The sequence below is a fragment of the Haematobia irritans genome, chromosome 2 (genome assembly GCF_050003625.1).
Source record: "Haematobia irritans isolate KBUSLIRL chromosome 2, ASM5000362v1, whole genome shotgun sequence".
NCBI classification, from domain to species: domain Eukaryota; kingdom Metazoa; phylum Arthropoda; class Insecta; order Diptera; family Muscidae; genus Haematobia; species Haematobia irritans.
In genome coordinates, this window is record NC_134398.1 from 203,967,313 (window position 1) to 203,978,681 (window position 11,369).

The following is an 11,369-nucleotide window of genomic DNA, read 5'->3' on the forward strand; positions in this document are numbered from 1 at the left end:
GCCCGTTTTTGGATTGCTCACACTCACGCACGCTCACGAATGAATTCGTAACATTCACGCACGAAGGTTTTTATTGATTCACGCTCACTCACGTTCACGAACCAAAATCCTGCAAAGATAAACACTCACGATTGCAGAATAGTGACTACCGCACGCCCACGACGGGATATATCAACTCACGCACGTTCACGAACAACAAACTTATTCACGCACACTCACGATTCGAAAAAAAAACTACTCACGCACGTTCACGAACAATGAAACGTACATCCACACACTCACGATTCATAAAAAAACTATTCACGCACGCTCACGATGTAAAATGCAACTCACGAAGGTTCACGATTTAGCGATGTCCGTCTGTCTGTTCGATTTAGCGATGTTCGTCTGTCTGTCTGGCTGTCTGTCTGTCTGTCTGTCTGTCTGTCCGTCTGTCTGTCTGTTCATGTATTTTTGTGCGCAAAGTACAGGTCGCAGTTTAAGTCCGATCGTCCTCAAATTTGGCATAGGGTCGTTTTTTGGGACAAAGACAATCGCTATTGATTTTGGAAAAAATCGGTTCAGATTTAGATATAGCTGCCATATATATTTATCCCCGATCTGGTCATAATTGGCGTATTTATCAACCGATGTTCTTCAAATTCAGTACATCCGAATATTTTATGAGTCTCGAAAAACTTGCAAAATATCAGCTAAATCGGTTCAGATTTAGATATAGCTCCCATATATATCTTTCGTCCGATTTAGACTCATATGAACAAAGAGGCCAAAGGTTACTACCGATTTTCGTGAAATTTTGCATAAAGAGTAGAATTGACATTCTACCAATGCTTGGTAAATTTGATTGAAATCGGTTCAGATTTTGATATAGCTCCCATATATATCTTTCGTCCGATTTGCACTTATATGCCCTCAAAAGCCAGAGTTTTGCCGTGATTTAGTTCAAATTTTGCACAGGGAGTACGTTTAATAGTATCGATAAGTGTACCAAATTTGGTTGAAATCGGTTCAAATTTAGATATAGCTCCCATATATATCTTTCGCCCGATTTATACTCAAATGACTACGGGGGCCAAAGTTAACTATGCATGTCAAATTTAGTCGAAATCAGTTCAGATTATATATAGCTCCCATTATATGTACACCAGAGTTGGGGAAATATGGTAGACTGTTTCATATTTTAGACCTATTTTCAATGAGATTTTCCTCTAATTGACTGGATAGTTTCCTCAGAGAATATATTTAATATGATATTTAAGAGTGTCAAGTTTGATCTAATTTGGTTCAGATTTAGATAAAGCCTCCATATATTCGTTTTTCCGGTTTATACAAATATGGCAAAAATTCCCACACTTGACACAAAATTCTGTGATGATTTCCCCATATCTTAGTCATATCCTAAACACTGTAATGCCAGAATTTCCACAGAACGGTTGAGTTTTAAATAAGGCTCCAAGTCGCCCGACTTGACCAAATAATATATCATAACCCATACTTGACTATATATCTTGGCGGGATCTAACCAATATCCCTGTAAAGTCGCCACTGCTAAGTATCAAAAATTGTAAATATTACTAAAATTGCCCTATATCTCGAATACATATGTATCACCTGATCAATCATAAATGCTCTTTTGTATAATTGCATTAAAATTTCTCTCGCTTCATATTTCTCATATTTTTTTACTATGTTAACATTGTGTTTCATCCCAGGGCGTTAGCCGATTTAAATTGTAATTCTAGAGTTTTTGTAAAAGTACAAAAAATTGTCTCCATTAAAAGTATTTGTATCTGGAAATGCAAACCTTTATATAGCTCCCAGCAAATTTGAAGTGGTTGAGAGTCTACATAGTGGTGAAGGGTATAATATAGTCGGCTCCGCCCGACTTTAGACTTTACTTACTTGTTCATACATAATTTTTATCGTGAGCAAGACGTTTTTGTAAATATAATTTTTGTCGTGAGCGTAAATAGGCTCGTGAACATGTCATTTCTCGTGAGGGTGAATTATTTCGTGAATGTGAATTTTTTCGTGAACGTGAATTTCATCGTGAGCGTGAATTTTTCGTGAATGTGAGTTTCTTCGTGAGCGTGAATTTTCTCGTGAGCGTGAATTTTTCGTGAACGTGAATGTCATCGTGAGTGTGAAGTTTTCGTGAATGTGAATTTCTTCGTGAACGTGAATTTCTTCGTGAGCGTGAATTTTGTCGTGAGCGTGAATTTTTCGTGAATGTGAATTTTTTCGTGAACGTGAATTTTGTCGTGAGCGTGATTTTAAAAAAACTTTACTCACGCACATTCACGAACAGAATTTGATGTTCACGCACGATCACGCACGACACATTTTTGTTCAGTCCCATTCACGCACATTCACGTGATTTGGTCAAAATTTCATTCACGAATCACGTGACTCACGCGTGAATCACGCGTGTCACGAAAATTTCGTGTCACGCGCACACCTCTATCTCACACCACACTGTCTACTTCACAGAGCTGTGTGGGGCTAGTCTAAGATATTTTGACTATTGTGAATCCTAGTAACATTTATGTTAAATTTTGGTTTAGATCCCCACACACTAATACTAGCACATTTAATTTCTAGTACCACAGCGTTGCCAATATCGGACATCTGTGTCAAAAGCTGTTTGTTAGTTGCATAGATTAAAAATAAACCAAGGAAATAAGAGCATGTTTTCGTAAAAAAGTAACCGTGAAAACAAGTGATTTTCAGCTTGAAAACTAACTTATTACCTTTAAAGCTGAAATCTAACACTTTTTTTCTACTTCTACAAACAATTCAAAAAATTTAAATTAAAATTAAAAAAATGTTGATTAAATAAATAAAACAAATGAAATGAAAAAAAATGAAAATTATAGAAAGATCAAATTAATGTTTCGTAATTGCATCGATTAAATTTGAATAAATTAAAATAATTTTAAATTGTGACCAATAAATAAAACTAAAGCTTATTAACAAAAATTGTAAATAAATTTTACCTAATCAAAACATTTTTATGAAAGAATTATATTAAAATTATTATATATTATAAATTTTATATTATTATCAAATTTGAAATTAAAATAAAAGTTTCGAAATTTAATCGAGTAAATTTTAATAAAATAAAAATTTGATCGAGTAAATTTTAATAAAAAAAAAAACCAAATAAAATAAAATGAAAATTAAAATTTTAACAAAATAGAATACAAATTTTCAATTTTAAATCGATTAAATTTATTAAATAAAAATAATATTTAAATAATTAAGTTATTTTAAACTGTGGATTCGTTGACCAAATTAAACTAAAATAATTTTATTTTGAATTATACATAAAAAAATCAAAATGTTAATTTAAATTAAATTATAAATTAAATTAAAATTAAACTGTGGAAATAAATAATATTAATTAATTTAAACTGATTAGATTTAAATAAAACAAGAATTATTAATTATCTAAAAAACGAAATAAAACAAAATGAGAATTAAAATTTTAAAAAATAAACTACAAATATTTAAATCAATTAAATTAAAATTTATTAAATAAAAATAATATATAAATAATTAGTTATAAGTTATTTAAGTTATTTTAAATTGTTGATTCGTTTACAAAATTAAACTAAAATAAATTAAAATAAAATATAAATAAAAAACTCAAAATATGAATTTAAATTTAAATTAAATTATAAAATAAATTAAATTAAATTTCAACTGTGGAAATAAATAATATTATTTCAATTAAAATGATTTTTTAATATTTAAATTATTTTAAATAACGGACAATGCACTAAAATTAAATCCAAATAACAAAAATTATAAATAAATGTAACTTTAGTAAAACCTTTTTATAAATTAATTATATAAAAAATAAATTTCCGAAATTTCGAAATTAAATTAAACTTAAACGACTAAATTTAAATAAAATAAATTTAAATAAACTCAAAATGTGAATTTAAATTTAAATTAAATTATAAAATAAATTAAATTAAATTTCAACTGTGGAAATAAATAATATTATTTCAATTAAAATGATTTTTTAATATTTAAATTATTTTAAATAACGGACAATGCACTAAAATTAAATCCAAATAACAAAAAATGTAAATAAGTGTAACCTTAGTAAAACCTTCTTATAAATTAATTATATACAAAAAACGAAGTAAAACAAACTTAAATTAAAGTATAAAACATTAAAAATAAATTTCCGAAATTAAACTTTCGAAATTAAATTAAAATTAAATGACTAAATTTAAATTAAATAAATTAAACTAAAATAAAATAACAAATTTTTATAAAAACAAAAAACGAAATAAAACAAAATGTGAATTTAAAGTATAAATTAAATTATAAAAAATTAAAATTAATTTAAGAAATTATTATTTTTTAATTTAAATAAAAAAAATTAAAATAATTTTTAAATATTTAAATTATTTTAAATTGTGGACAACAAATAAAATTTAATACAATTCAGATAAATTGTAAATAAATTTTGTTATATTTAAATTATTTTAAATAATGGACAATACAAAATAATTAAATCCATATAATAAAAATTGCAAATAAATGTAACCTTCGTAAAACCTCTTTATAAATTATTTATATAAAAAAAACGATATAAAGTAAATGTGAATTACTATTTAAATTATATTATAAAACATTAAACATAAATTTCCGAAATTAAATTAAAATTAAACGACTAATTTTAAATAAAATAAATTAAAATAAAATAATAAATTTTTATAAAAAAAAAACGAAATAAAACAAAATGTGAATTTAATATATAAATTAAATTATAAAAAATTAAAATCAATTTTTCGAAATTATTATTTTTTAATTTAAATAAAATAAATCAAAATAATTTTTAAATATTTAAATTATTTTAAATTGTGGACAACAAATAAAATTTAATACAATTCAGATAATTTGTAAATAAATTTTGTTGTATTTAAATTATTTTAAATAATGGGCAATACAAAATAATTAAATCCAAATAATAAAAATTGCAAATAAATGTAACCTTAGTAAAACCTATTTATAAATTATTTATATAAAAAAAAACGAAATAAAGTAAATGTGAATTACTATTTAAATTAAATTATAAAACATTAAAAATACATTTCCCAAATTAAACTTTCGAAATTAAATTAATATTAAACGACTAATTTTAAATAAAATAAATTAAAATAAAATAACAAATTTTTATAAAAAAAAAACGAAATAAAACAAAATGTGAATTTAATATATAAATTAAATTATAAAAAATTAAAATTAATTTTTCGAAATTATTATTTTTTAATTTAAATAAAATAAATCAAAATAATTTTTTAAATATTTAAATTATTTTAAATTGTGGACAACAAATAAAATTTAATACAATTCAGATAAATTGTAAATAAATTTTGTTATATTTAAATTATTTTAAATAATGGGCAATACAAAATAATTAAATCCAAATAATAAAAATTGCAAATAAATGTAACCTTAGTAAAACCTATTTATAAATTATTTATATAAAAAAACGAAATAAAGTAAATGTGAATTGCTATTTAAATTAAATTATAAAACATTAAAAATAAATTATAAATAAAAAAATAAATAAAATAAATTAAACTAAAATAAAATAACAATTTTTATAAAAAAAAATGTGAATTTAAAATATAAATTAAATTATAAAAAATTAAAATTAGTTTTTCGAAATTATTTTTTTTTAATTTAAATAAAATAAATTAAAATAATTTTGAAATATTTAAATTATTTCAAATTGTGGACGAAAAATAAAATTTAATACAATTCAGATAAATTGCAAATAAATTTAACCTAAACATTTTCGTAAATTTTATCAATAATATTAAAACCAAAGAAATAAGGCAAAATTAGTTTTGAAATATAAAAATTAAACTAAAGGTTTTGAAAGATTTAAATCAAATAAAATAAATTATGTTAATTTACATTTATTTTCTTATTGGTTATTACACTCAGAAAAAAAGACTCCACTTACCATCACCCTTTGGCGTGGTCTTCCAAGCATAGCCCCACGTTGTAAAGCATTATCACTGCCTGCATCACTTTCTTGCCTTGAAACTACGGATCTAACACTATCCAATGTGCTTCCTCGACTGGGTATACGTTCCATCTTGATATTGTTGGGGGTTGGTTTAATATCTGCAGCTCCTGCCAAAACATTCACAGAAATTTCCTCATCGTAATAGTTCATGGTTGACAAACCAATTCCACTAAGCGAGCAATAATGAATGCGATGAATAGCTGTAGCGAAATATAGCTTCCAGGACTATGAGTTGGTTTAATTTAAAACTAAACTTCTTTTGTTTTGCCTTCAGAATTTCCTCTTATGTTTTTGTTTGTCTATTGGTGATCCTTATGTGCTTATAGCTTCTTTTGATTTTTTTATTTGCGATATATATTTCCTATTTTCCCGTGGCCAGAAAAGGTTTTAATTTCGTTTATTTTATTTGGCTTTCGGAGTCAATTATATCCAAAGACCTTATATGACAAAAATAAAATATCACAATTTGACAATATAAATATTTCCGTGATTTCTTTGGCTGTTTTTATTTTAGGCTTGTCGAGAAGGTTTATCCACAATTGCATACAATTGACGTTGCCTTGGAAACGTATACCGCCATGAAGTTACCTTGGCAATGAAGGACTATGCATGTGTCCTTAGGTAGAAGAAATTGGTGATAGTATGTTTTTAGTTTAAGTTCTTATTCCATTCACCTTAAGTTTAAGAGTAAAAATATTGAGTTTTCAAAATAAAAAAGTCGTCAATTAAATTAAAAAAAAAATAAGAAAAAAATAATAACGGAGATTTTTATATTGAGTTTTCAAAAATAAAAAAATCAAATAAAATTTAAAAAACCGGAGATTTCTATATTTCCATAAAAATTATTTTTTTATTTCATAATTATTTTAGTAGTAATAAGTTTTTTTTTATACCCTAAACCACATAGTGGTCAGGGTATAATAAGTTTGATCGGCCAAAAAATGTGCCTACCAGAAATATTGATTTTAGACCCCATAAAATATATACCGATCGACTCAGAATCACCTCCTGAGTCGATTTAGCGCTTGGTGTCCGTCCGTCCGTCTGTCCATGTATTTGTTGTTCACAGGATTCCGGTCGCAATTATTATCCGATTTTGATGAAATTTGGTTTTTTGGGCACAAGGACGAACGCTATTGAATTTGGAAGAAATCGGATCAAATTTAGATATAGCTCCCATATATATGTATCGCCCGATTTCGACAAATGGGGTCACGTTGCGCTTTTTTTTCAAACGGATCGTCACCAAATTTGGCAAAAAGTAATCTTTTCCATCGCCCTTCAAGTCTGTAAAATTTTATCCAAATCGGTTCAGATTTAGATATAGCTCTCATATATATGTATCGCCCGATTTTCCCAAATTTGGCCACAAAACCTTTATTTATCAACCGATCTTACTCAAAGTTGGCTAAATATAATCTTCTATAGCACTAACTATATGTGCTCAAAATCATCGAAATCGGTTCAGATTTAGCTATAGTTCCCATATATATGTACCGCCCGATTTTTCTAAATTTGGCCATAAAACCCTTATTTATCAACCGATCTTACCCAAATTTGGCTAAATGTAGTCTTCTATAGCACTAACTATATGTGCAAAAAATCATCGAAATCGGTTCAGATTTAGATATAGCTCCCATATATATGTATAGCCCGATTTTCCCAAATTTGGCCATAGAACCCTTATTTATTAACCGATCTTACTAAAAGTTGGCTAGATCCAGTCCTCTATAGTACTAACTATATGTGCAAAATTTCATCGAAATCGGTTCAAATTTAGATATAGCTCTCATATATGTATCGCCCGATTTTGAAAAATTCGCCCTTATAACCTTATGTTTTACCATACAGGCCTCATTTCGTAACTGATCTTACTCAAATCTTGCACAAGGTAACCTTTTGTGGTATTAATCAAACCCGCAAAATATTATGCAAATTGGTTCAGATTTAGATATACACAGAAAAAAATTTCACGAAAAATTTTCCAATTAAAATTTTAATTGAGTTTTAAAAAATTTTAAATTAAAAATTTAATTGAGTCAACAAATTTGTTAATTGAAATAAAAATCAATCACACAAATTAATAGTATCAATTAAATATTTAATTGGATCAATTAATTTTTTAATTGACTGTCAATTAATTTTTTAATTGATACTATCATTTCTGTGATTGAAGACATTTCAATTAAAAAATTAATTGGATCAATTAATTTCGTGATAGAATCAGAAAAATTTTTTTTGTGTGTAGCTTCCATATATATGCATCGCTCGATTTTCCCAAATTTGGCCATAGTACTCTTATTTATTAACCAATATTACTCAAATTTCAAATTTTGATGTACTAGCCGATCGTACTTATACGTACTTGTAGCTCTTACATAAGAATATTGCTCGATTTTTACAAATTTGTATTTATTACCCACACTAATTTAACGATTTTCTCTTTTTTTAATAATGGGCTCAATATTAGTGGCATACTAATTCCGTAGGCGCAATATCAACACAGCCAGTGTTGCTAGAAGTAGGGGAAATTCCCTATATGTAGGGTTTTTCTAATATTTTGCGTCTTGTAGGGACGTAGGAGGAAATTAGAAGCCGGCAAGGCTTGATCTTTAACAATGTGTGGTAAACTTTATTCCTGTAGAAAATTTTGTCAACATTTTATTTCGATAGAAATTTTTTTCAAAATATTATTTCTATAAAAAATTTTCTCAAAATTTTATTTCTGTGGAATTTTTTCTCAAAATTTTATTTCTATAGAATTTATTGTCAAAATTTCTATAGAAAAATTTCTCACAAATATTTGTTTATAGAAACTTTTTCCAAAATTTTATTTTTATAGAGATTTAACAAAAAAGATTACTAATTTGGGTAGAATTCTACCAACTGTGGCAACTGTGGTGGTATTACAAATTTATATTCTAAGTTATATACGTTGCATATTCATGTTTTAAGATAATAAAGTACATAGTACCATTTTTGTTTTGTAAATTTTTTTAAATTTAACGAAAAATATAGTAGGGAAAATTGTTTGGGAATGTATGTGAAAGTAGGGAACTTTTGTTGTCCTTGTAGGGTAAACCGAACATTTTCCCTGGCAACATTGACTATGAGCTATAGTCAGATTGACACAAAATACCCGTAGACATGTACCCCTTAATTTTCTTAAATATGCAACTGCGGTTTATCTCCCAGACCTATTTGTTACCCCACAATTGCTTATGATTACTAATTCTGTAATGGTGGTTTAGGGTATGATATAGTCGGCCCCGCCCGACTTTCTACTTTACTTACTTGTTTTTTAATATATAAGTTTAATCTGTCCATTGTTTTTGTAGCAGTTGTTCTCACTTTTTTTCTAAATCACTAAAAGAATTTTTTATTTATTTCTCATTTTTAAAAATATTTAACTTTACTTATTCTTTGTTTTTCTCGATTAGAATTTATTATTGCTAGTTTTTTTTTCTCATTTTTAATTTTGGTAAAATATTTATATATGTAAAGTTACTTTTGTAGTATTTTTTGTAAACATTTTCTATTGGCCTAAAAGCTTGGTTATTTTTACAATAAATATAAAATGAAATAAAAAATAAATTTCGGCTATAGAAAATTATGAAGAAAAAACATAAAAATTAAAGGTCAGCAATATCAACAAGAAAATTAAGTTTTGACAATTTTAATTTTTAGGAAAATTAACAAAAAAAAATGCCATAAATTGGAATTGAACCTATTAAACTTTCCATGCAAGGTGTCACTCGAAACATTTCACTTTATGGAAAAACCTAATTTAAAAAAAAAAAAAAACAAATTAAAATAAATGAACCTGTATAACAATAAATTTCCATTTAATTTCTGTCCCACAAATCATCCTTATTTATCAAATCGTCCTATGGGAAAATACTAATCCTCTCTTCCTGGTCTATGAAAGGGAAAAAAGTTATATCATAAAAATTTCCACTTTTTTCACCAGTTGCCTAAATATAAAATTTTCTATAAAATAAAATGAATTTCTCATCCTTTTGTTCACTATGCTTGGGCTTATTTCATTTCATATAAAATTTCAGTTTTTCTCTTTCACATCTATAGGAACTTTGTTCCATTACTAGGATGGATGAATAAATGGCTTGAAAGTGTTAGTTGATTAGGAGGATAAATTGCACAGTACATCAAGTATGGATTATAGAAAAGTAAAATAAAAAATCCCTAAGAAAAATCAGATGTATAGTTCCATAAAACTATACAGAGACCTTTGGAACTACAGAATCACCACTGTGATCTACGAACCTACTGTTTCCCCTGTATGTCATAATGCCTGGTACTAATAGGTATTTTTAGTTAATATTGTATCACAATGGACTGAATAGCCTAAAATAAATCGGGATGCCACTTTAACCCAATCTAACTGTTTCCCCAGTCAGACCATCGGATATACAGTTCCCCCATGGGAATCTTGGAATTCGTGGCCTTATAAGATTGTTGGGTGTTAACTTTTCTGATTTGAACAAAATTTCTCCATTATTTGTTTGTTAATTTCATGAGATTTTTATGAAATTTGTCGCATTATAATTTTTTTTTTGAAATCTGCAGCAAAGAAATTGTGTCGTATGAGACAATTTTTGTGAAATTATATATTGTTTTTTTAAATCTGCAGCAACGAAATTGCGTCGTATGAGACTATTTTTGTGAAATTTGTCGCATGCGATATATATTTCTTTTTGGTAAAATTTTGAAGAACTATTTTTATTAATTTTTTTGTGAAATTTGTAGCATGAGACAATTTTTTGTCAAATGTGTCGCGTGCGAAAGTTTTTGAAGAAATGTGTCACATGAGATAATTTTGTTGGTGAAATGTTGCACAATGCGAAAAATGTATGTAATTTGTCACATGGAACATTATTTAGGTGTAGAAATATTTTGGTGATGTTTGTCGGTTCCGATATAATAAATTTTGTGGCATGAAACTCCAGACCTTTTTCAAACCAAACTCATCAACTCTGTAGAAATTAAATTTTCAATCTCTAAAAAAAAAGCTTTAGCAAAAAGCTACCGGTGATGACATAATAATTCCAAAGGTTCTAATAAGAGTCTTTGTAGACTCTCTAATAAGAGTCTTTGTAGACTCCCCCATTAAGAATCTTTGTAGTCTCGCCAATAACGAGACTTTTTAGACTCCTAGGTTAGGTTAGGTTAGATTAGGTGGCAGCCCGATGTATCAGGCTCACTTAGACTATTCAGTCCATTGCGATACCACATTGTTGAACTTCTCTCTTATCACTGAGTGCTGCCCGATTCCATGTTAAGCTCAATGACA

At 26.9% G+C, this 11,369-nt stretch overlaps 1 protein-coding gene across 1 annotated transcript in view; it reads right to left on the bottom strand.

The window, feature by feature from the left end:
* IFT46 (intraflagellar transport 46) overlaps nt 1–6,726 on the bottom strand; it is an 8,988-nt gene extending 2,262 nt beyond the window's left edge. The window contains exon 1 of the mRNA XM_075297239.1: nt 5,993–6,726. Within this exon, the coding sequence (XP_075153354.1) occupies nt 5,993–6,208 (216 nt within the window). The 5' untranslated portion in view covers nt 6,209–6,726. The remainder of the gene's footprint in view (nt 1–5,992) is intronic.
* Between the last annotated feature and the right edge of the window lie 4,643 nt (nt 6,727–11,369).